General features: G+C 45.5%; 1 protein-coding gene across 1 annotated transcript in view; it reads right to left on the reverse strand.

The window, feature by feature from the left end:
• The window catches only part of GCGR (glucagon receptor), a 172,020-nt gene that overhangs the window by 70,333 nt on the left and 75,569 nt on the right, over window positions 1-26,118 (reverse strand). The window contains exon 2 of the mRNA XM_077251326.1: window positions 21,481-21,618. Within this exon, the coding sequence (XP_077107441.1) occupies window positions 21,481-21,534 (54 nt within the window). The 5' untranslated portion in view covers window positions 21,535-21,618. The remainder of the gene's footprint in view (window positions 1-21,480; window positions 21,619-26,118) is intronic.

Genomic DNA, 26,118 nt, shown 5'->3' on the forward strand with positions numbered 1-26,118 from the left:
GCATCAGAATCCGTAAATATACATTGGCGGATTTTCCTGAAAGACGTGTTTCTGCAGCAGTAACAGCTACCGCATGGGGTGAAACCTGGTCCGTCATCCCTGAAAGCACTGATAGGGTGTTGTTGCCCCCTCACAGGTTTGACGGTGGAGAGTTCCTTCAGAATTTAGGAGTCTATCCAGACAGCCAATTCTTGTTTATTAAGGAATATATCGATTTTATTTTGCAACATAATTATTTTTTGTATGTTGGAGAATTCTTTCTACAAACTTGCGGTACCGCCATGGGGACACATTTTGCCCCTAGTTACGCAAACCTATTCGTAGCCAAATGGGAGGAGTCATACATCTACAATTCTGGCAAACTGCACACAGGTTTGGTTCTTTGGCGCCGGTATATCGACGATATACTGTTCGTCTGGGATGGTCCTATGAGCGATCTTGAGTTATTAATTTCTAACCTGAACTGTTATGACCCCAATGGCGAGGGTCTCAGAGGAACGTGGAAGTCTGCAGAATACAAAAATCCAGCTCATAGGGCAGTGGTAGCTGGGTTGACCATATATCTACTCCTAACGCCAACACTAGAAGTAGCCGGGGATCATTCCTACGTTGATTCTAGATGACACGCTCCAGCCGGAGAATCTAGCTACCCCTAGTAGAGGAAAACAAAAGACCTTTCTTGCCTCCAGAGAAGGGGACCCCAAAGCTGGATAGAAGCCCCCCACAAATAATAACGGTGAGGTAAGAGGAAATGACAAACACAGAAATGAACCAGGTTTAGCACAGAGAGGCCCGCTTACTGATAGCAGAATAAAGAAAGGTAACTTATATGGTCAACAAAAACCCTATCAAAATCCACACTGGAAATTCAAGAACCCCCGAACCGTCTAACGGTCCGGGGGGAGAACACCAGCCCCCTAGAGCTTCCAGCAAAGGTCAGGATATATATTTGGAACAAGCTGGACAAAAATACAAAACCAAAACAAAATAGCAAAAAGCAAAAAGCGGACTTAGCTGATATAACTGGAACCAGGATCAGTAGACAAGAGCACAGCAGACTAGCTCTGATAACTACGTTGCCAGGCATTGAACTGAAGGTCCAGGGAGCTTAAATAGCAACACCCTTAACTAACGACCCAGGTGCGGATAAAAGGAATGACAGAAAAACCAGAGTCAAAAAACTAGTAACCACTAGAGGGAGCAAAAAGTAAATTCACAACAGTACCCCCCCCTTAGTGAGGGGTCACCGAACCCTCACCACGACCACCAGGGCGATCAGGATGAGCGGCATGAAAGGCACGAACTAAATCGGCCGCATGAACATCAGAGGCGACCACCCAGGAATTATCCTCCTGACCATAGCCCTTCCACTTGACCAGGTACTGAAGCCTCCGCCTGGAGAGGCGAGAATCCAAGATCTTCTCCACCACGTACTCCAACTCGCCCTCAACCAACACCGGAGCAGGAGGCTCAGCAGAAGGCACAATGTACCGCCGCAACAAGGACCTATGAAATACATTGTGAATAGCAAACGACACAGGAAGATCCAGACGAAAAGATACAGGATTAAGGATTTCCAATATCTTGTAAGGCCCAATAAAACGAGGTTTAAATTTGGGAGAGGAGACCTTCATAGGAACAAAGCGGGAAGAAAGCCATACCAAATCCCCAACGCGTAGTCGGGGACCCACACCGCGGCGGCGGTTGGCAAAGCGCTGAGCCCTCTCCTGTGACAACTTCAAGTTGTCCACCACATGATTCCAGATCCGCTGCAACCTATCCACCACAGAATCCACCCCAGGACAGTCAGAAGGCTCCACATGACCCGAAGAAAAGCGAGGATGGAAACCAGAGTTGCAGAAAAAAGGCGAAACCAAGGTGGCGGAACTAGCCCGATTATTAAGGGCAAACTCAGCCAACGGCAAGAATGTCACCCAATCGTCCTGATCAGCAGAGACAAAACACCTCAAATAAGCCTCCAAAGTCTGATTGGTTCGCTCCGTCTGTCCATTAGTCTGAGGATGGAAAGCAGACGAAAACGACAAATCAATGCCCATCCTACTACAAAAGGATCGCCAGAATCTGGAAACGAACTGGGATCCTCTGTCTGACACAATATTCTCAGGGATGCCGTGCAAACGAACCACGTTCTGGAAAAACACAGGAACCAGATCGGAAGAGGAAGGCAGCTTAGGCAAAGGAACCAAATGGACCATCTTTGAGAAGCGATCACATATCACCCAGATAACGGACATGCCCTGGGATAGCGGAAGATCAGAAATGAAATCCATGGAGATATGTGTCCAAGGTCTCTTCGGGACAGGCAAGGGCAAGAGCAAACCGCTGGCACGAGAACAGCAAGGCTTAGCTCGAGCACAAGTCCCACAGGACTGCACAAATGACCGCACATCCCTTGACAAGGAAGGCCACCAAAAGGACCTGGCCACCAGATCTCTGGTGCCAAAAATTCCCGGGTGACCTGCCAACACCGAGGAATGAACCTCGGAAATGACTCTGCTGGTCCACTTATCCGGGACAAACAGTCTGTCAGGTGGACAAGACTCAGGCCTATCAGCCTGAAATCTCTGCAACACACGTCGCAGATCCGGAGAAATAGCTGACAAGATAACTCCATCTTTAAGAATACCAACAGGATCAGTGACTCCAGGAGCATCAGGCACAAAGCTCCTAGAAAGAGCATCGGCCTTCACATTCTTTGAACCTGGTAAATACGAGACAACAAAATCAAAGCGGGAGAAAAACAATGACCAGCGGGCCTGTCTCGGATTAAGGCGTTTAGCAGACTCGAGATACATCAGATTTTTGTGATCAGTCAAGACCACCACACGATGCTTAGCACCCTCGAGCCAATGACGCCACTCCTCAAATGCCCATTTCATGGCCAACAACTCCCGATTGCCCACATCATAATTTCGCTCGGCAGGCGAAAACTTCCTAGAGAAAAAGGCACAAGGTTTCATAACAGAGCAACCAGGGCCTCTCTGCGACAAAACGGCCCCTGCTCCAATCTCTGAAGCATCCACCTCAACCTGAAAGGGAAGTGAGACATCGGGCTGGCACAAAACAGGCGCCGAAGTAAACCGGCGTTTCAACTCCTGGAAAGCCTCCACGGCAGCAGGAGCCCAGTTAGCTACATCGGAGCCCTTCTTGGTCATATCCGTCAAAGGTTTCACAATGCTAGAAAAATTAGCGATAAAACGACGGTAGAAGTTAGCGAAACCCAAGAACTTCTGTAGACTCTTAACTGACGAGGGCTGAGTCCAATCAAGAATAGCTCGGACCTTGACTGGGTCCATCTCCACAGCAGAAGGGGAAAAAATGAACCCCAAAAAGGGAACCTTCTGTACACCAAAGAGACACTTTGAGCCCTTGACAAACAAAGAATTTTCACGCAAAATTTTAAAGACCAACCTGACCTGCTCCACATGCGAATCCCAATTATCAGAAAAAAACAAAATATCATCCAGATAAACAATCAAAAATTTATCCAGATACTTCCGGAAAATGTCATGCATAAAGGACTGAAAAACTGAAGGCGCATTGGAGAGCCCAAAAGGCATCACCAAGTACTCAAAATGACCTTCGGGCGTATTGAATGCGGTTTTCCATTCATCACCTTGCTTAATGCGCACAAGGTTGTACGCACCACGAAGATCTATCTTGGTGAACCACTTGGCACCTTTAATCCGGGCAAACAAGTCAGACAACAGCGGTAAAGGATACTGAAATTTGACAGTGATCTTATTTAAAAGCCGATAATCAATACAAGGTCTCAAAGATCCGTCCTTTTTTGCCACAAAAAAGAATCCCGCACCAAGAGGGGAAGAAGACGGACGAATATGTCCTTTCTCTAGAGACTCCTTGATATATGAACGCATAGCGGTATGTTCAGGTACCGACAGATTAAACAGTCTTCCCTTAGGAAATTTACTGCCTGGGATCAAATCTATAGCACAGTCACAGTCCCTATGAGGAGGCAGTGCACTGGACTCAGACTCACTGAAGACATCCTGATAATCAGACAAATACTCCGGAACTTCCGAAGGCGTAGAAGAAGCAATAGACACAGGCAGGGAATCCCCATGAATACCACGACAGCCCCAACTTGAGACTGACATAGCCTTCCAGTCCAGGACTGGATTATGGGTCTGTAACCATGGCAGCCCTAAAACAACCAAATCATGCATTTTATGTAAAACCAGGAAACGTATCACCTCGCGGTGTTCAGGAGTCATGCACATGGTAACCTGTGTCCAATACTGCGGTTTATTTGCTGCCAATGGCGTAGCATCAATACCCCTAAGAGGAATAGGATTTTCTAATGGTTCAAGAGTAAAACCACAGTGCTTAGCAAATGACAGATCCATAAGACTCAGGGCAGCACCTGAATCTACAAACGCCATGACAGGAAAAGACGACAGTGAGCAAATCAAAGTTACAGACAGAATAAATTTAGGTTGCAAATTACCAACGGTGACAGGACTAACAACCTTAGCTATACGTTTAGAGCATGCTGAGATAATATGTGTAGAATCACCACAGTAGTAGCACAAGCCATTCCGGCGTCTATGAATTTTCCGCTCATTTCTAGTCAGGATTCTATCACATTGCATTAAATCAGGTGTCTGTTCAGACAACACCATGAGGGAATTTGCGATTTTTCTATCACATTGCACCGAATTAGGTGTCTGTTCAGACAACACCATGAGGGAATTTGCGGTTTTGCGCTCCCGCAACCGCCGGTCAATTTGAATAGCCAGTGCCATAGTATCATTCAGACCTGTGGGAATGGGAAAACCCACCATAACATTCTTAATGGCTTCAGAAAGGCCATTTCTAAAATTAGCGGCCAGTGCACACTCGTTCCAATGTGTCAGCACGGACCATTTCCAAAATTTTTGGCAGTACACTTCAGCCTCGTCCTGCCCCTGAGACATAGCCAGCAAGGCCTTTTCTGCCTGAATCTCAAGATTGGGTTCCTCATAAAGTAAACCGAGCGCCAGAAAAAACGCATTAATATCAGCCAATGCCGGATCTCCTGGCGCCAGCGAAAAAGCCCAATCCTGAGGGTCGCCCCGTAAGAACGAAATAACAATTTTTACTTGCTGAGCAGAGTCTCCAGATGAACAGGGTCTCAGGGACAAAAACAATTTACAATTATTCACAAAATTCCTAAACTTAAACCTGTCTCCGGAAAACAGTTAAGGAATCGGTATTTTAGGTTCTGACCTAGGATTACTGATAACATAGTCTTGTATGCCCTGCACACGAGTAGCCAGCTGGTCCACACTTGTAATCAAGGTCTGGACATTCATGTCTGCAGCAAGCATAGCCACTCTGAGGTAAAGGGGAAGAAGAAAAAAAAAAAAAAAAACTCAGAATCTTCTTTCTTATAATCCCTCTTCTGCAATGCATTAAACATTTAATACTGGCCTGGCAAACTGTTATGACCCCAATGGCGAGGGTCTCAGAGGAACGTGGAAGTCTGCAGAATACAAAAATCCAGCTCATAGGGCAGTGGTAGCTGGGTTGACCATATATCTACTCCTAACGCCAACACTAGAAGTAGCCGGGGATCATTCCTACGTTGATTCTAGATGACACGCTCCAGCCGGAGAATCTAGCTACCCCTAGTAGAGGAAAACAAAAGACCTTTCTTGCCTCCAGAGAAGGGGACCCCAAAGCTGGATAGAAGCCCCCCACAAATAATAACGGTGTGGTAAGAGGAAATGACAAACACAGAAATGAACCAGGTTTAGCACAGAGAGGCCCGCTTACTGATAGCAGAATAAAGAAAGGTAACTTATATGGTCAACAAAAACCCTATCAAAATCCACACTGGAAATTCAAGAACCCCCGAACCGTCTAACGGTCCGGGGGGAGAACACCAGCCCCCTAGAGCTTCCAGCAAAGGTCAGGATATATATTTGGAACAAGCTGGACAAAAATACAAAACCAAACCAAAATAGCAAAAAGCAAAAAGCGGACTTAGCTGATATAACTGGAACCAGGATCAGTAGACAAGAGCACAGCAGACTAGCTCTGATAACTACGTTGCCAGGCATTGAACTGAAGGTCCAGGGAGCTTAAATAGCAACACCCTTAACTAACGACCCAGGTGCGGATAAAAGGAATGACAGAAAAACCAGAGTCAAAAAACTAGTAACCACTAGAGGGAGCAAAAAGTAAATTCACAACACTGAACCACAATTCTTTTGGTCTGGAGTTTACCCCAACAATCAGCTCGACCAGTATTAATTTCCTGGATCTTACCTTGTATATAGATAACGGCCAATTATTTACCAAATGTTTTAAAAAAGGATGTTGACTCCAACAGTTTTATCAACATCACTAGTTGCCATCTACCCTGTTGTGAATTCTGTTCTCGAACTCCCTCCTGTGGTCATGAATGGTACTTCGGCGAGTTCTGTCCATGGAGTCCCTCTGGTGGCTGTGAGTGGAGCTGCTGGTTCTGAGGTTCCTTCTCCAGCTGACCTCATTTAGTTCTAGGCTGGCTGCTCTATTTAACTCCACTCAGATCGTTACTTGATGCCAGCTGTCAATGTTCTAGTACTGGTTCAGTTCTCTCTTGGATCTTGCAGATGACCTGTCTACTCCAGCAAAAGCTAAGTCCCTGCTATTTAAATTGTTTATCTCTGTTTTCTGTCCAGCTTGCTATCATGATTTTGCCATGCTAGCTGGAAGCTCTGGGATGCAGAGTGGCACCTCCGCACCGTGAGTCAGTGCGGGGGTCTCTTTTGCACACTCTGCGTGGTTTTTATAGTTTTTTGTGCTGACCGCAAAGTTGCCTTTTCTATCCTCAGTCTGTTTAGTTAAGTCTGGCCTCCTTTGCTGAAACCTATTTCATTCCTGTGTTTGTGACTTCCATCTTAACTCACAGTTAATATTTGTGGGGGGCTGCCTGTTTTCTTTGGGGAATTTCTCTGAGGCAAGGTAGGCTTTATTTTCTATCTTTAGGGGTAGTTAGCTCTTAGGCTGTGAAGAGGCGTCTAGGCAGAGTCAGGTACGCTCCACGGCTATTTCTATTTGTGATAGGATTAGGGGTTGCGGTCAGCAGAGCTCCCACTTCCCAGAGCTGGTCCTGTATTACTAGTTTGCTCATCAGGTCATTCCTAGTGCTCCTAACCACCAGGTCACCATAACAGTACAGCTGGCCAGTAAAGTGTTAATGCATCTCAATAGAGGGATAAGAGAAGTTCTGAGACCATTTTTTTTCCCCTCTGCAGCGTGTTTTGTTTTTCCTTTCCCCTAAATCTCTGGGTGGTTCAGGACACAGGTGTAGATATGGACATTCAAGGTCTGTCCTCTTGTGTGGATCAATTCACTGCAAGGGTACAAGGCATTCAAGATTATGTAGTTCAGAATCCGATGTTAGAACCCAGAATTCCAATTCCTGATTTGTTTTCTGGGGATAGATCTAAGTTCCTGAATTTCAAAAATAATTGTAGACTGTTTCTTGCTTTGAAACCCCGTTCCTCTGGTGACCCCATTCAGCAAGTAAAAATCATTATTTCTTTGCTGCGTGGCGACCCTCAAGACTGGGCATTTTCCCTTGCGCCAGGAGATCCTGCATTGCGTAATGTAGATGCGTTTTTTCTGGCGCTTGGATTGCTTTATGATGAACCAGATTCAGTGGATCAGGCAGAGAAAATCTTGCTGGCTTTGTGTCAGGGTCAGGATGAAGCGGAGGTATATTGTCAGAAGTTTAGAAAGTGGTCTGTGCTTACTCAGTGGAATGAGTGTGCCCTGGCGGCAATTTTCAGAAAGGGTCTTTCTGAAGCCCTTAAGGATGTTATGATGGGATTCCCCACGCCTGCTGGTCTGAATGAGTCTATGTCCTTGGCCATTCAGATCGATCGACGCTTACGTGAGCGCAAAACTGTGCACCATTTGGCGGTATCTTCTGAGCAGAGGCCTGAGCCTATGCAATGTGATAGGACCTTGACCAGAGCTGAACGGCAAGAATACAGACGTCAGAATGGGCTGTGTTTTTACTGTGGTGACTCCACTCATGCTATCTCTGATTGTCCAAAGCGCACTAAGCGGTTCGCTAGGTCTGCCACCGTTGGTACTGTACAGCCAAAATTTCTTTTGTCCGTTGCTCTGATTTGCTCTCTGTCGTCCTATTCTGTTATGGCATTTGTGGATTCAGGCGCTGCCCTGAATTTGATGGACTTGGAGTTTGCCAGGCGCTGTGGTTTTTTCTTGGAGCCTTTACAGTATCCTATTCCATTGAGAGGAATTGATGCTACGCCTTTGGCCAAGAATAAGCCTCAGTACTGGACTCAATTGACCATGTGCATGGCTCCTGCACATCAGGAGGATATTCGCTTTTTGGTGTTGCATAATTTGCATGATGTGGTCGTTTTGGGTTTGCCATGGCTACAGGTCCATAATCCAGTATTGGATTGGAAATCAATGTCTGTATCTAGTTGGGGTTGTCAAGGGGTACAAGGTGATGTCCCATTGTTGTCAATTTCGTCTTCCCATCCTTCTGAAGTCCCTGAGTTCTTGTCGGATTACCGGGATGTATTTGATGAGCCCAAATCCAGTGCCCTACCTCCTCATAGGGATTGCGATTGTGCAATTAATTTGATTCCTGGTAGTAAGTTTCCAAAGGGCCGACTGTTCAATTTGTCTGTGCCAGAACACGCCGCTATGCGGAGTTACATAAAGGAGTCCTTGGAGAAAGGGCATATTCGCCCGTCGTCGTCACCGTTGGGAGCAGGGTTCTTTTTTGTGGCCAAGAAGGATGGTTCTCTGAGACCTTGTATAGATTACCGCCTTCTCAATAAAATCACCGTCAAATTTCAGTACCCTTTGCCTCTGCTGTCTGATTTGTTTGCTCGGATTAAGGGGGCTAGTTGGTTCACTAAGATAGATCTTCGAGGGGCGTATAACCTTGTGCGTATTAAACAGGGCGATGAATGGAAAACAGCATTTAATACGCCCGAAGGCTATTTTGAGTACCTGGTGATGCCATTCGGGCTTTCTAATGCTCCATCTGTGTTTCAGTCCTTTATGCATGACATCTTCCGAAAGTACCTGGATAGATTCATGATTGTATATTTGGATGATATTTTAGTCTTTTCGGACGATTGGGAGTCTCATGTGAAGCAGGTCAGAATGGTGTTTCAGATCCTTCGTGCTAATTCCTTGTTTGTGAAGGGATCTAAATGTCTCTTTGGAGTTCAGAAGGTTTCATTTTTGGGCTTCATTTTTTCCCCTTCTACTATCGAGATAGACCCTGTTAAAGTTCAGGCCATTTATGATTGGACTCAGCCTACTTCTGTGAAGAGCCTTCAGAAATTTCTGGGCTTTGCTAATTTTTACCGTCGCTTCATCGCTAATTTTTCTAGTGTTGTTAAACCATTGACTGATTTGACCAAGAAAGGTGCTGATGTGGTCAATTGGTCCTCTGCGGCCGTTGAGGCTTTTCAGGAGTTGAAGCGTCGTTTTTCTTCTGCCCCTGTGTTGTGTCAGCCAGATGTTTCGCTCCCGTTTCAGGTCTAGGTGGATGCTTCTGAGATTGGAGCAGGGGCTGTTTTATCTCAAAGAAGTTCTGATGGCTCGGTGATGAAACCATGTGCTTTCTTTTCTAGAAAGTTTTCGCCTGCTGAGCGCAATTATGATGTGGGCAATCGAGAGTTGTTGGCTATGAAGTGGGCGTTCGAGGGGTGGCGACATTGGCTTGAAGGAGCCAAGCATCGCGTGGTGGTCTTGACAGATCACAAGAATCTGACTTATCTCGAGTCTGCCAAGCGGTTGAATCCTAGACAGGCTCGATGGTCGCTGTTTTTCTCCCGCTTCGATTTTGTGGTTTCGTACCTTCCGGGTTCTAAGAATGTGAAGGCTGATGCCCTTTCAAGGAGTTTTGTGCCTGATTCTCCGGGAGTTCTTGAGCCGGCTGGTATTCTCAAAGAGGGGGTAATTTTGTCTGCCATCTCCCCTGATTTGCGGCGGGTGCTGCAGGAGTTTCAGGCTGATAGACCTGACCGTTGTCCAGCGGAGAAATTGTTTGTCCCTGATAGATGGACTAGCAGAGTTATCTCTGAGGTTCATTGTTCGGTGTTGCCTGGTCATCCTGGAATCTTTGGTACCAGAGGTTTGGTGGCTAGATCCTTTTGGTGGCCTTCCTTGTCACGGGATGTGCGTTCTTTTGTGCTGTCCTGTGGGATTTGTGCTCGGGCTAAGCCCTGCTGTTCTCGTGCCAGTGGGTTGCTTTTGCCCTTGCCGGTCCCGAAAAGGCCCTGGACGCATATTTCCATGGATTTTATTTCGGATCTCCCTGTCTCTCAAAGGATGTCGGTCATCTGGGTAGTTTGTGATCACTTCTCTAAGATGGTCCATTTGGTACCTTTGCCTAAATTGCCTTCCTCCTCTGATTTGGTTCCATTATTTTTCCAGCATGTGGTTCGTTTGCATGGTATTCCGGAGAACATCGTGTCGGACAGAGGTTCCCAGTTTGTTTCAAGGTTTTGGCGGTCCTTTTGTGCTAAGATGGGCATTGATTTGTCTTTTTCTTCAGCTTTCCATCCTCAGACAAATGGCCAAACCGAACGAACCAATCAGACTTTGGAAGCATATCTGAGATGCTTTGTTTCTGCTGATCAGGATGATTGGGTGTCCTTCTTGCCTTTGGCTGAGTTCGCCCTTAATAATCGGGCCAGCTCGGCCACTTTGGTTTCGCCCTTTTTCTGTAATTCTGGTTTCCATCCTCGTTTTTCTTCAGGGCAGGTTGAGCCTTCGGACTGTCCTGGTGTGGATTCTGTGGTGGACAGGTTGCAGCAAATTTGGACTCACGTGGTGGACAATTTGACATTGTCCCAGGAGAAGGCTCAACGTTTCGCTAACCGCCGTCGCTGTGTTGGTCCCCGACTTCGTGTTGGGGATTTGGTTTGGTTGTCGTCTCGTTATGTTCCTATGAAGGTTTCATCTCCTAAGTTTAAGCCTCGGTTCATTGGTCCTTATAAGATTTCTGAAATTCTTAATCCTGTGTCATTTCGTTTGGACCTTCCAGCTTCTTTCGCCATCCATAATGTGTTCCATAGGTCGTTATTGCAGAGATATGTGGCTCCTATGGTTCCCTCCGTTGACCCTCCTGCCCCGGTGTTGGTTGAGGGGGAGTTGGAGTATGTGGTGAAGAAGATTTTGGATTCTCGTATTTCGAGACGGAAACTTCAGTACCTGGTCAAGTGGAAAGGTTATGGTCAGGAGGATAATTCCTGGGTTGTTGCCTCTGATGTTCATGCTGCCGATCTGGTTCGTGCCTTTCATTTGGCTCGTCCTGATCAGCCTGGGGGCTCTGGTGAGGGTTCGGTGACCCCTCCTCAAGGGGGGGGTACTGTTGTGAATTCTGTTCTCGAACTCCCTCCTGTGGTCATGAATGGTACTTCGCGAGTTCTGTCCATGGACTCCCTCTGGTGGCTGTGAGTGGAGCTGCTGGTTCTGAGGTTCCTTCTCCAGCTGACCTCATTTAGTTCTAGGCTGGCTGCTCTATTTAACTCCACTCAGATCGTTACTTGATGCCAGCTGTCAATGTTCTAGTACTGGTTCAGTTCTCTCTTGGATCTTGCAGATGACCTGTCTACTCCAGCAAAAGCTAAGTCCCTGCTAGTTAAATTGTTTATCTCTGTTTTCTGTCCAGATTGCTATCATGATTTTGCCAAGCTAGCTGGAAGCTCTGGGATGCAGAGTGGCACCTCCACACCGTGAGTCGGTGCGGGGGTCTCTTTTGCACACTCTGCGTGGTTTTTATAGTTTTTTGTGCTGACCGCAAAGTTGCCTTTTCTATCCTCAGTCTGTTTAGTTAAGTCTGGCCTCCTTTGCTGAAACCTATTTCATTCCTGTGTTTGTGACTTCCATCTTAACTCACAGTTAATATTTGTGGGGGGCTGCCTGTTTTCCTTGGGGAATTTCTCTGAGGCAAGGTAGGCTTTATTTTCTATCTTTAGGGGTAGTTAGCTCTTAGGCTGTGAAGAGGCGTCTAGGCAGAGTCAGGTACGCTCCACGGCTATTTCTAGTTGTTGTGATAGGATTAGGGGTTGCGGTCAGCAGAGCTCCCACTTCCCAGAGCTGGTCCTGTATTACTAGTTTGCTCATCAGGTCATTCCTAGTGCTCCTAACCACCAGGTCACCATAACACTACCCGTCTGGCTGACCAATGTTCCCAAAAGCCAGTACACTAGAATTAGACGTAACTGCACGACCCTTGAGGATTTTAACAAGGATTCGAAGGTTATGACCCAGTAATTTTGGGACAAGGGTTATTCTATTCCTTTATTGGAACAAGCCAGACAAGCAGCTAAGGATGTCTCTAGAAACTCCCTGCTCCACAGAGATGTATCCACCACCCCTGTCCCCATAAGCATGTGTGACCAAATTCAGAAGTTACCATTTGTTACACAATATCATGCGGGACATAACCTTTTTAGATCTATCATTCGCAGGTACTGGCCTATCCTACAGGGTGACAAAATCATAGGTGAACTTCTTCCCCCTGTACCTAGATTTGTGTTCAGTAAAGCCTGCTCTTTGGGCAGTATGATAGCTCCCACCGTCAAACCTGTGACGGGGCAATAACACCCTATCAGTGCTTTCAGGGATGATGGACCAGGTTTCACCCCATGCGGTAGCTGTTACTGCTGCAGAAACATGTCTTTCAGGAAAATCCGCCAATGTATATTTACAGATTCTGATGCGGTGACCACATTCACCATTAAAGACAAAATCACATGTTTTACCACCAAGGTTATATATCTCATTGAATGCCCGTGCAAAAAACTTTACGTAGGTCGCACTAAGAGGCCTCTTATGGTACGGTTGAAGGAACATCTGACTAATATCCAGAAAGGTTTTGCAGGCCACCCCCTTTCATGGCACTTCAGTGAAAAACATAGTAAATCAACTAAGGGGGTTCGTTTTTGTGGGATTCACAGAATACATCAGAATATACGGGGTGGCAATCTTATACAAGTTATGTCTAGGATAGAGTCCAATTGGATTTTCTCATTAGATTGCCTTGCACCTAAGGGCCTAAATCACGGGTTAGATTTATACACGTTTTAAGGTATACATTCTAGGCCATTCCCCTTGTATCCCCCTCTATTTCTTTGGGGCAAACACATATAGGGGTTATATTAGTTTTATCAAGTGATTTCTATACAAAGGTTTCTATATTATTATTTATTTTTTATTATTTTTGGTCACCGCCTAGGCAGCACTTTTTCCACGTGCATGTGGATTTTATATAGAATTTTAAAATATATTTATTAGCATACAATTATGCATTTTTAGTGTTATTCCCCCTATACACCTCTAGCTGGCTCCTTTTCTTGTGTTTATAGCATTTAACTTTCAGTCCCGCTTTTTATTTTTGGAATTTTTTTATTGGATTCTTCATTAAAGTTTGATTTTATCAGATGTACATGCATTTAGGCATTTTAACTTATTTCTTGGTTATTCCATCTGTATCTACAAATGGTAGTGCAATTAAATCCATTCTCACTATATGTCATTCTCCGTTATCCAAGTTATACCCTACGGGCTTATATACTCTTGCCCTTACTCGCACTTCATTCTTTGGCACATATACAATTGTTCCTATGCTCATTCACAGCAGGTAATTTCCTATACCATTTTTTATACAACGAGGTGATGGGCGGACTTGTCCAATGGTGATTGACAGGGCTCTGGCTTTATTAGCTGGGAGCAACAGAGACCGGCAACCCTGATAAAGAAGGACGCTGTTCCTTTGAAACGCGTTGGTACGCTTTTTGGCCCCAGTATTGCTCCGTAGCTCAGTTTGTGACGTCACACGCCAGACAGTCCTGTCGGCCATCTTTTCCCTTTTTATTTCCGCACGCATCCAGAGACGCCACCGGCCGGGGTCTCTCTGGCTCTGCGCAGCACCTTCTCACCTGTGTTCCACCTACGCCCGTCTCCCTCCTGCCGCTGCAGACCCTCCGGCTCTCGGCGATCAGTGCACTGCCTATCTGGTGAGTCCTACGCTTATGCACTTGTCAGACACACAGTAACTTTAGCATTACCATCAGCTATATAATACAGTGGCCCGTAGGGGACTAGTTTTCAGCGCGGTGAGGTACAGTGGAACTTTCAGAGGCACACTACCCGTCCTATGGTCACGTGTATCTCATTCACCGATACACACTTAATAGACTCATCCAATCTACGTGGGCCCCTCAGTGGTTCAGATGTGCCCCTCTCCTCCGCTTTCAGGTATCGTGATACACAATTTTGATTGTAGTATTATTGTTACAATTTGCACACACTGGTTTCTTCAAATTCCCTCAAAGCGCGGTTTCGAATCTCTTTTCAGCTTATATTGTACGTATATTGTGTCCGTGATACTTCTAAAGTGTCAAAATATAGGTAATCTGGGTGTATGCAACAAAATGAGACATTTTCTCTTTGATTTACATTGAATCTAAAAACTGGAATAGGACCTGATTGTTGGAGTAAGAGCGTCTCTTACTTCACCGATCCATGTTTTGAACTGGCCAGTTAAGCTCATTAGGAGCCAATTGGAAGAGTTTAATAAAAGGTTGGTGAACCTGTAGACTGCAGATGTTCATTAACGTCTATGGGATTTTTCTCTAGGCATGCTCTGTGACCTGCGCAGAGGTCATTATGCAGAGAGGATGAAAAAGTAATCTGTAATCACCAATTATGAATGTCTGCTCTTTTGCTATCCATTGCTATGATTCTGCCTCTGATAATAATGAGATGATTGCCGAAAAATGATGTGTACAAGTCAGGAAGCGCCAATCTTCTCTGAGACTCAGTGACTAGAGATAAAATTTCAAGATTTACAAATTTTTGTAGTAGATAGTGACATAGGAAAAAAAATCACAAAAAATTCTTAGCTATACTGTTTATCTTAAAACTTGATTGAAAGAATAGTTCAGTTTTGTATGACTCATTCACTTTAGACCAACAAGGAGCATGAGATTACTGAACACCCAGTCAGTCTATGCTTGGTCAGACTTGTACTTCTATGGTGGAGAGGGGAGAAAGCAACTGAGGATTGTCATTCCTTTCAACATTCTTTTTAACAATCTTTGAGTGTTCAAGATATCCATAAATTTGCAAGACAGTTATACTGACAATATGTGGGTAGTGTTCCTTCCAGGCTCTGGTATTACTCATTAATGGCATACCTTTCCTATAGCAACTCCCTATTATGCTAACTATGCTATTGCCAGGACATGGTTTCCCTCATGATCTCACTAGTGTGCCTAAATTAATATTATGTTGTTATTACTGATGAGTGAACGAGCTGGGATAAGGTGTTGTCCGTGCATGCTCATGTGCTAACCGAGTAACTTCGGTGTGCTCAAATAATATGTTCGAGTTCCCGCAGCTGCATGTCCCACAGTCCTTCTGTGGCACCCCTGGGGTCCAATCGCCACAGAGTACTGCATCTCAGCCAGAGGTGTGGCATTTCGCTCTCAGGTAAGGAGGGGGCACTGCACAGAACCCGACAACAGCATCCGACACGAGACACTTCAGTCAGGGCACCTGGGCGTACCCTTAGGGAGGATAGCCTCATCCCAGACAGGAGGGGATATATAGGTAGAGGGTGTGGGTGGAGTCAGGGAGTCTGCAGGGAGAAAGAGAGGAAAGCAGATGTGAGAGTGAAAGGAAACAGAAAGATCAAGGCAGACAGAAACAAGTTCCCTAAGAGAGAGGGAACTGAAGGAAAGTGAAGCTAAAGAAAGAAGAGAAGGAAGGGGTCCTAGAGGCACGGGTAGTGAGAAGTCCACCCGTGGGGTTCATATTCATGCTGACCATAGTCAGGTGGAGGGACCAGGTTGCAGTCAGGGGACCAGACCCATTTTAGTGGAGAAACAAAGGACTCAGCTGGATTACCAGAGGCTGTGGCTTTTGCATGAAGCACAGCCACATCTGCACACATTCGCTGAAAAGGCAGCCGGATAGGTTCCAGGGGGACTAGAGCTCACCGCCCGACAAGATATGTGGCTGCTGGCTTGGGACACTCTGTGGCAGGCGCAGAGCAGGAGAGGCGAAGCCAGCGTGAAGAGACAGCCAGGCAAGGAACATAGAAAGGGGGTTCTGGAAAGTGCACCCAAGTTGCTTGAGAGCTGGCTGGACCACAAACCCGGAGGACACAGCACCCTGGCTGGGGCAACTAAGAACTGTAAGTAAAGCATTGGAAACTGCACCCTGCTGTGTCCTCACACTTATTTACTGCGCCACCCCCCCTGCACCACATCCACTATCAACATCTTCATCTTTTACAACCTAAGTGCCCTGGGACTAAAGCTCTGCCTGTGGAGAGCTGTACCAACTCTGGAGCATCACCATCAGCTCCAGCAGACTCTGAAGCAGCATTGGCTAGCACCTTTATTGCTGAGTACCACAAGTGGCGTCACAAACATTTACAATACCCCTTTTCATTTAATTGACTCTGCTATTGGATGTCCAGGGCTACAGACCGGGTCACTGCTGCCGTCAGTGGCGTAACTACAAAGTTATGCGCCCCGATGCGAACTTCCAAATGGGGTTCCCCCCCCTGCAGCCCTGCCATACAATTCAATGTAACCCCCAAAGAATACAATGCTGCCCCCCTCATAGTATAATGCAGCCCCTCCATACAGGGGCAGTGAGAAAGACACGAGCAAATGGTGATGAGGGGGCAGCGGAGAGGGCACAAGGGGGTTAGGGGAGACAGGCACAAGGGTAACATAGGGGGGCTAGGGAGCAAGGAAGACAGGCACAAGGGGACACATGGGGGCTAGGAGGCAGGGGAGAAGGTTACAAGGGGACTAGTGGGCAAGGGAGACTGATACAAGGGGACAAGGGAGACTGACACAAGGGGACTAGTGGGCAAGGGAGCCTTACACAAGGGGCACACGGGGACAAGTGGGCAAGGGAGACTGACACAAGGGGCACACGGGGACTAGTGGACAAGGGAGACTGGCACAAGGGGACTAGTGGGCAATGGAGACTGACACAAGGGGACACACGGGGACAAGGGATACAAGCACAAGGGGACACACAGGGACAAGTGGGAAAGGGAGACTGACACACAGGGACTAGTGGGCAAGGGAGACTGACACAAGCACAAGGGGACAAAGGAGACTGACACAAGCACAAGGGGACAAAGGAGACAGGCACATGGGGACACACAGGGACTAATGGGCAAGGGAGACTGGCACACGGGGACAAGGGACACAAGCATAAGGGGACAAGGGAGACAGGCTCAAGGGGACACACGGGCCCCTGACCTGCCAGAGCCGCTTGCAGCGGCGACCGTGGTAGTTACGCCCCAGTCTCACACACACACACTACAGATATCACACACACATACTACAGATATCACACACACACATACTACAGATATCACACACACACACTACAGATATCACACACACACACACTACAGATATCACACACACACACTACAGATGTCACACACACACTACAGATATCACACACACACTACAGATATCACACACACATGCTACAGATATCACACACACACTACAGATATCACACACACATACTACAGATATCACACACACACTACAGATATCACACACACACATACTACAGATATCACACACACACTTACAGATATCACACACACACATAATACAGATATCACACACACACTACAGATATCACACACACACACACACACACACACACACTACAGATATCACACACACACACACTAAAGATATCAGACACACACACACCAGATACCAGCTCATATACACAACTCACAATCCCCTCTCTGGTACAGGGGTGGCTGATGTAAACCGGCTGCAGCTCCTCAGCTTCTCCTGACTAAAGCGGCTCTGTCCCGCACCTCCCCCCTGCTCTCGCCTTCTGTCCCAGAGCTGCAGAGTGCAGAGCATGAGAAGCTGTCTCACCGTGATGACTGGAGCTGCTTCCTGTCTCTCACGTGCCCCGGCTGCCCCCTCCCCCTAGATACGCCTCGGACTGTTGCCGTGCAGGAGGAATCTCCTGCACTGCAACATGGTGTTGGGTGCCTCTGACCTGCCGGGCCCCTGACCCGCTGGGCCCGGTCGCACTGGCGACCTCGGCCGTGGAACATCCCCTTTAAGAACCAGCCCGGTACTGAGTATCTCCACGGCCCTAGTGGGTGCTCCAGTTCCACAGTAGCAACACATGTAGAGATTTTCTAACAAACAGCCCAATCCCGGCATGTGCTGTGGCCGCCATGAGACATGCAGCCGCAGGGACTCGAACATATTTTTCAAAGCCATTCTGATAGCACACGAGCATGCTGGGATAACGCCTTATATGAGCACGTTATCTGAACACCTTATACAGTTGTGCTCAAAAGTTTACATACCCCGGTCGAATTTTTGCTTTCTTGGCCTTTTTTCAAAGAATAAGAATGATAACACCAAAACTTTTTCTCCACTCATGGTTAGTGGTTGGGTGAAGCCATTTATTGTCAAACTACTGTGTTTTCTGTCTGGGTATGTAAAATTTTGAGCACAACTGTGTGTGATATGGGTAATCAAAAAATAAATTGCCATTTGAGATTGGTGGCTGCTCCTGTTCAAATATCCTTCATCCTGTTATGCCATTAGGGTGCTTTCACATTGTGTCCCAGCACCCGTACAGTAACTCTGTCGGGACTTACGTCTGCATCTCCCGCAAAACGGGATTTGGACGTATGCATCTGTAAGGGGTGACCTAGATTGTGAATGCCCCCACCCCTTTAACTATGTCCTTGCAATTCTTGCTCATCCCGGTACCATATGTTGTAGTGTATATTTATGTATAATGTAATGTTTTACCCTTTGTCTACTGCTATTGTGTATGTGTCATAATGTACGTATTTATTACTGCTTTGTATAAGAAGAGGTTCATTGTTTGTCATAGGGAAAGTCTACTATCCAAGTTTAGCCACAAGATGGGGTACATTATAGTTTCAGATATAGCACTGGAAATAGTTAGGAAGGAGGGTCAGCTGCAGCTAAGAGAGGGAGAACTTCCTCATTTGAGTCAGAAGAGCCCGGGTGCCCAGACAGTTCACACAGGCTTAAGTGCCCAGGGCAATAGCAGTGACCACGCAACATTTGCTAAGAGAGAAGCCCAGCCATCCACAGCATCGGGCCTGAGCAGCAGTGGCCAGTACAGCAGCGGGAAAGGAGAATCAAGACAGAAGCAGTGACAGGACCGGAACACAGGTAGCTCCATGATGTGGCAGCTTATAGCTTGAGCAGATGCCCTCAGTACCAGCCGAAACGGCTGAGGGAACTCTCAGAAGCAGTGAGCTTGGGACAGGAGTACGCTAGGTCACCACGAAGTACAGTACAGAAGGGCAGGTCGCTTGCCAAGTGGCAATTGTCTTTGGCATGGAAATTCTCTGGTCTGGGGCAAAACAGACTAAGGAAGGACTAACCGTAGCAGAGCTGAATTGGGAGGACGCTGAGGGACCGTGTGGCACTGCTCAAAAAAATAAAGGGAACACTTAAACAACAGAATATAACTCCAAATAAATCAAACTTCTGAGAATTCAAACACTGTTTGACAATCAATTTCACATGCTGTTGTGTAAATGGAATAGACAACAGATGGAAATCATTGGCAATTATCAAGACACACTCAATAAAGGAGTGATTCTGCAGGTGGGGACCACAGACCACATCTCAGTACCAATGCTTTCTGGTTGATGTTTTGGTCACTTTTGAATGTTGGTTGTGCTTTCACACTTATGGTAGCATGAGAAAGACTCTACAACCCTCACAAGTGGCTCAGGTAGTGCAGCTCATCCAGGATGTCACATCAATGCGAGCTGTGGCAAGAAGGTTTGCTCTGTCAGCATAGTGTCCAGAGGCTGGAGGCGCTACACAGCTGGACTCCAATGAAGGAGTAAAACCATCTCAAGGAGGATCACAAGGAAATGGACAGCATGTGACTTAAATATGAGTCTGAGCAAAGGGTCTGAAAACTTATGAACGTGTGATATTTCAGTTTTTCTTTTTTAATAAATTTGCAAAAATTGCTACAGCTCTGCTTTTTTTCAGTCAAGATGGGGTGCAGAGTGTATATTAGTGAGAAAAAAGAAAAAAATTAACTTTTCTGAATTTACGAAATGGCTGCAATGAAACAAAGAGTGACAAATTTAAAGGGGTATGAAAACTCTCTGTACCCACTGTGTATGTATATATATATATATATATATATATATATATATATATATATATATATATATATATATATATACTGTATATATATATATATATATATATATACTTATATGTGTGTGTGTGTGCGTGTGTGTGAAAATATAGAGGTACTTTTCAATACATAGTTGTGCTATGTGGAAAATGTGGCGAAACCAGCAAAAGTGCCACAAAGCAATTACTGCAAAACCGAATAAAATCATGACAAAACATGACCTACATGACCTATGACCACAGCCTTTATTTCTACTTTGTATATAGCCTACACATGTATCATGGTCGCCTTTTTGATCATTAAAGTTTATTTTGTTTATCTAAGAAAAATGTAATAATATTTTCTGTCGTCATATTTTGGCAACTAGACAAATGTTTTACGTTTAGCCCAATCTATCACAACCGTTATCACTGGTAATTAACATGTACAACATCTTTATTGATTAGAAGACTGACTGCTTTATTTTTCTGTAAATTCATACATTTTTTTATGCAAATAATTTTTCAGATAGGATGTCAATAAAAATTTAGAAAAATGTATGTACCAGAGAATGAGTTAACAGTGAATCTGTCACTGAGCCTGATGCCTTATCTCTCTTCTGAACTGTTTTATGCTGTTTTGTGATCCTATCTAAGGTAAGCTAAACTTTGATGTTTTAGTTATGAAAATCCTATTGCTGTATTACAAATTGTGAGGAAAATGCTTGCTTCTTTATGCAGGTTTTATCGCCGCAACTTTGAATAAACCCTTTATGATATTGCTAGTTGGTTCATTAATAAGTGCAACCAGAAAATAAATCAAATTATTTAAAAATGAAATAATAATTACTGAGTAAGGGGTGACAGTGAGCAGAGGAGAAGGCTCCTCACCCTTTATAAATAGGAAATCTGCTCCATTTTGACTTATGACGGGAGTGACAATTTAAATTTGGAAGGATAATATGAATTGTTAACAGCAATGCACTTTAATGTGGCTTCTTCACGAGGCCTGCAAGTCATTAGAAAGACATTGTCTGTGAACTGTCAGTCCTATTTACATCCATGCATGATGCATGTCGCTGAGCGTGCACGTCTGCCTCTCACACAGAGGATGTGACCTGCACTCCTGGTCATTCCCCCCATGAGCACAGTTGGAGGACTTCCAGGAAACACTGCTCAATCTGCGTCTTCTGAACCATCACTGGGCACATAATGAAAGAAGCAGAATCATATATGTCATTTATTCCTGTACCTGGCACAGCACTATCAGTACCAGCAAGACACGGAGGAAGGCAGTCTGGGGCATCACTGGGCGCTGGTAACCTCATCTGGAGGATCTTCTGTTCTCTTCTGATGGAGCTTTCGGGAGAAGTGCACAAAACAGTCTGGGCTGAGAAGAGGACACAGAAAGTTCATACTTGACTAGAGAAATATCACTCTCAGCTTTTCTTCACTACTTTCTGCTACATCTTTTCTTGCATCTGGCACCATTCATACCCTCATCTATAATACAAAGCCCCATGAAAGGAAATGCTAGTAGGTTTAACGATCAATATGGCTACCCAGCTGGAATTAGTACACATATTCACTCCCAGTAGAATGCATTTCATTTATTGGGTGCAGCTTCTAGGAACATACAAGTTATACCAAATGTTTCCCACAAAACTACATATTAAACTGAATCTCTCTGCAGCATTTTATTATCCAAACTATTTATATGCACATGTAGCTCTTTCAAAGACAAGCAATATCCACCCGTTCCTCCATTACTGAGAAATCAGCAATTGAATTATTGTAAACAAGGATGTAGATCTGAGGCCTCTGTCACTCCAGCTCTATTTCTCGTCCAGCGCGTGGGTGGGGAATAGAACTGGAGTGACAGAGGCCTCAGATCTACAAATAGTTCTTTAACCTCCTTTGCATATCAATTCCCATGCTGATTTCTCAGTAATGGAGGAACGGACTGGCCAGGTAAGGTTATTGACCTTGTTTATGAAAGAATTACATGTGCATATAAATAGTTTTGGGGGTGAAACCCTGCTGACAGATTCCCTAGAATATGTCCAGCTGGGACAGTACTTTCACCTTATGCCCTCTTATGTCATATGGACTCTCAATCAGCACCGAAGAAAAGGCATTGTCCTGTTTGGAAACTGCTCTCAAGCCCAAGTATACTTTCTGAATTAATTTAATTGTTGATTTCCTTCTTAAATAGTCTTCATTAAAAAAAAATTCTACCATTTTGCAGCTGCAGATGTCTATATGAAGATTATCTAGTTAAGTGACCTGCAAAAAAAGATACAAATCTGTCAGAACACTCGCTTCCTTCAGTGTAAGGGATCACTCACACTGGCTATAAGACGGCCAAGTGCTCTCTGAGGTTTTATCGCATAGCACTCAGACCAATGTTATACTATGGGGCAATTTTTTTTCTCATGCCGATTCTGCATGAGAAAATAATCACAGTGTGCTGTGAGTGCCTCCGATAATCGAACCATGTGCACCCATACAAGTCTATGCAGTGCGATGTACGCTCACTGAGACAATGGAGAAGATGGAGACATTAAGTTCTCCATCTTCACACCTGTGCTGTGATTCTCTCACGTGAGAGAATAGGATCACACTCAGATGACACTCAGATAAATCTCTGAGAGAGTTTGAGCTCAGTGTCATTAGTGTAATTGGCCAAATTCACTCGCAAGAGAGACTATACACAAGTGTGAGCGAACCCTTAGGACTTGTTCAGATGTCTGTTTTTCATGGATAGAACATTATTATCTGTTATAGTCTATGTGGCTGTTCACATGTCCTTGTTCATGTTGTGGACCATTAGTCAGACAATAAAAATGTGGGGACAAGTCTGATATTGCTCCAGTTCAAGTCAATGTGACAGACACGATCTGTGCCCCTTCCATATTACTATCTAATGGATATGAGCTACACGTGAGAAGAACAGATGATAAAAATGGACATATGATGGAAAATGAAAATTGGATAAAAATCACTGACTTCATATGCAAAAAATGGACATGTGAATCAGGCCATAATGTGAAGACAGATGTCAAATACACAGACGGGACTATGCATCATGCACAAATTCTTTCGCTGAGACAAAGGGCATCCAGCTTCGCTACTAAGTCAAGTTTGGTCTACCATTATCCTTGACACGGATCAAACTCAGTATTTAAACTCTTTGGGTCAATGAAAAACTTGGACAGCACTTAGTCGCCATTCTAGTTTCATCCTCCTATTGCTGTCTGTTTTTCACTGACTTTCACAGAAGAAGGTTGAGAAACCTCCATAAGCATTTTCTTTGCAATCGAAAAAAAACCTGATGAAACTCTAATGCTAAAACTGATTACACACTGACCAAACACTGATAAAAATCTGAAATGGCACACTGATGGAAATTGGTCTGTTTGTTTGTAACACGAAAAATCACTGACACCTGAATGAGGTCTTAGAAATGGGGAGGTATCTGTACTGGAGAGGGGGGAAACCATCTACAGTCTCAGGGAGGGCAGACAAAATGATCTATAGAGAAGAATGTGCTGATACAAGAAGTAAGTGAAGACAGCATCGTACTGGACATACACAAGAGGAACTGATCTATCAGGTCTGCAAATGAATGAAAAAAGGAAGATTTCAGAATGAAAATTAATGCAATTTTCTTAATGAAAGGTAATCCCTAATATAAAAAAGGATTTTTTTCCATGTCAAAGGTGTCTCTAGCCTAAGAACCCCAAACAAAAATACCTTCTTCAACTAATTTGGACATTAGTGCAACTTTTACAGGCGCTGTTACAGATGATTTCCAGACATCCCATTTTAGTTAGGTAGTAAAACTGGTTTGAAGTCTGGGGAAAAATATACAACTGACAATGCAACTTTTATAATACAGCCGGGGGGGGGGGAAAGAAAAGATTTTTATTTAATGAGGGTTTTTTCATAATAGTTAGGATTAGTGATGAGCGAATATACTCCTTGCTTGGGTTTTCCGGAGCACGCTCCGGTGTCCTCCGAGTATTTGTTAGTGCTCGGAGATTTAGTTTTCATCCTGGCAGCTGAATGATTTACAGCTATTAGCCAGGCTGAGTACATGTGGGGGTTGCCTGGTTGCCAGGGAATTCCCACATGTAATCAAGCTCGTTAGTAGCTGTAAATCATTCAGTTGACGCAATGAAAACTTAATCTCCGAACACTAACAAATACTCGGAGGACACCCAAGCGTGCTTGGGAAAACCCAAGCAAGGAGTATATTCGCTCATCACTAGTTAGGATTAGTGATGAGCGAATATACTTGGTACTCGAGATTACTCGAGCACGCTCGGGTGTCCTTCGAGTATTTTTTAGTGCTCGGAGATTTCGTTTTCATCGCCGCAGCTGAATGATTTACATCTTTTCGCCAACATAAGTACATGAGGGGGTTGCCTGGTTGCTAGGGAATCCCCACATGTACTTATGCTGGCTAACAGATGTAAATCATTCAGCTGAGGCGATGAAAACTAAATCTCCGAGTACTTACAAATACTCGGAGGACACCTGAGCGTGCTCGAGAAATCTCGAGTTCTGAGTATATTCACTCATCACTAGTTAGGCTGCAATCCATTTTTGCCCCCCCCCCCTGTTAGGGGCCGAGTTCCCGCCTCTGCACAGGGGGAATCTCGGGCTGTCTCTGCTGCGGTCTCCCATTCTTCTTCTGCTGCAGTGGAGCCTGCTCAGCGGAGATGTCGGTCCCAGCGTTTGGCTCAGTCTCACTCTGTGCATAGGGTTACTGCTGCTTTTCCAGCTTCTGCCATTGAAGCCAGTGCTGGACAGCGGCGAGCAGACGCTTTTGGGACTAAGTCCTGCTTTTCCCCTTCTGAGCATGCCCAGGGCGAGATCTCCCGTTGGAGATCGAGGGTCACATGCTCAGATACTGCAGCAGATCCCATTGGTCCTCCAGGAAGGTCCTGAAGGTGCTCAACTTCTGTGACAGCCTCCCATTGGTCCTTCTGGGAAGGTCCTGTACATGCTGCAGCTATAAAGGGTTCGCATGACCGCACGGCCATGCGCTAGTGTACATTTGTATACGAGTGTGTGTTAATGAGTGCAAGTCGTCCTTAAATATCCCATCCCTATTGAATGACTGTTCGCATATGGAGTATGGCTGCTATTATCTAGCGCCCGACTAAACTCTAAGCGTGATAACACACGAAACAGCGTCCTCTGCTGTGACCACCAGTGCGGCGCCACGCGCCAGTAGAGCGCTTCCTTAGCCCATGTCTGGGTGGTTAGTGGCGTCCGCCAGCATGGCACAGTTCACACTCTTGTGCTTAAAACTTTTATTTCTAATTACCTCTTACACCCAGTAGCGGTGTCGAGCGCAAGTAGTCTAGACGGACTCAAATCCCGAGTCTAGGGACTGAGTTCGGTGACTCCTTCCTTGTGCTCTTTTGTGCGGTATCGCGGCCCTTTGACTTAACTGGGTTTGCTTCCACCGCTATATAGCACTGCCATTTGCTAGCAGCAGGTTCTCACCTGTATGGTGGACCCTGGAATGCGAACGCACCTAATAATATCTCACCTTATACTTGGTGCTTTCCGCCAGTCCTAACCGAACACTAGCGCCAGAGTCTGGCTAGTAAATGGCGGACGATCAGCGTCTACAGCGGTACATCCAGCAGCTGGAGGGTAGGTTGGCGGCTCTAGAGTGTACAACCTCAGCTGTGGGTGTCACTGCTGTCGCTGTTCAGGCTGCAAGTGTAGCTGCAGCCAGTTTGTCCGCTGCCACCCCTGCTCCGACTATATCCCATCTTCCGCTTCCAGACAAGTTTGCTGGTGACAGTAAGCTATGTCGGGGATTCGTGAGCCAGTGCTCCATACACCTTGAGCTCCTGGCGGCACATTT

The sequence above is a fragment of the Ranitomeya variabilis genome, chromosome 4, assembly GCF_051348905.1.
Source record: "Ranitomeya variabilis isolate aRanVar5 chromosome 4, aRanVar5.hap1, whole genome shotgun sequence".
In the NCBI taxonomy this organism is placed as follows: Eukaryota; Metazoa; Chordata; class Amphibia; order Anura; family Dendrobatidae; genus Ranitomeya; species Ranitomeya variabilis.